Genomic DNA, 458 nt, shown 5'->3' with positions numbered 1-458 from the left:
ACAAGCGCGGCATCCGGGGCTTCGAGCCCAACGAGGACGGCACGGCTTGCGTGGGTGAGTGATGGCTGGGACACTCTGCCCCCATGCCACTGCAGCCTGGCCAAGGCAACGGGCAGCCAAAGCACCACCCTGGGATGACGTTGCACCCTTGCCAAAGGCCTGGCCACATCCTGCGACCTGCTGGGTGGCTGCCCCACCACCTCCACCCTGGCTTCACAGCTGGTTGTCCTGCGCCTTCCCCTGAGCTGTCACTGACTCCACTTCTCTCTTTCTCTTCTCTTTTTCTCTCTTGCTCCTTCTCTCCTCTGTGCAGCTCAAGTGGCCTTTTTTGGGGGATACCCCTCCGCCGGGAGCTGGCCCAGGCCCCCCCATAGTGTCCACCTCCCTCTAGTCCTCGGACTCTGCCTTTGCCTCTATGCACTTTAACCCCTGCCTGTAACACGCCAGAGCAGCCTTGG

At 62.0% G+C, this 458-nt stretch overlaps 1 protein-coding gene across 1 annotated transcript in view; it reads left to right on the top strand.

The window, feature by feature from the left end:
- Positions 1–426, top strand: part of CRTAC1 (cartilage acidic protein 1) — a gene marked incomplete at its 5' end in the record, with an annotated part of 4612 nt that extends 4186 nt beyond the window's left edge. Inside the window, 2 exons of the mRNA XM_010145983.1 lie at positions 1–54; positions 314–426. Coding sequence (XP_010144285.1) covers positions 1–54; positions 314–426 — 167 coding nt within the window. The remainder of the gene's footprint in view (positions 55–313) is intronic.
- Positions 427–458: the final 32 nt, after the last annotated feature.

Source organism: Buceros rhinoceros, unplaced genomic scaffold, assembly GCF_000710305.1.
Source record: "Buceros rhinoceros silvestris isolate BGI_N320 unplaced genomic scaffold, ASM71030v1 scaffold34510, whole genome shotgun sequence".
NCBI lineage: Eukaryota > Metazoa > Chordata > Aves > Bucerotiformes > Bucerotidae > Buceros > Buceros rhinoceros.
The sequence above is the reverse complement of the archived record's forward strand: the minus strand, read 5'-3'. Positions and strand labels throughout refer to the sequence as shown.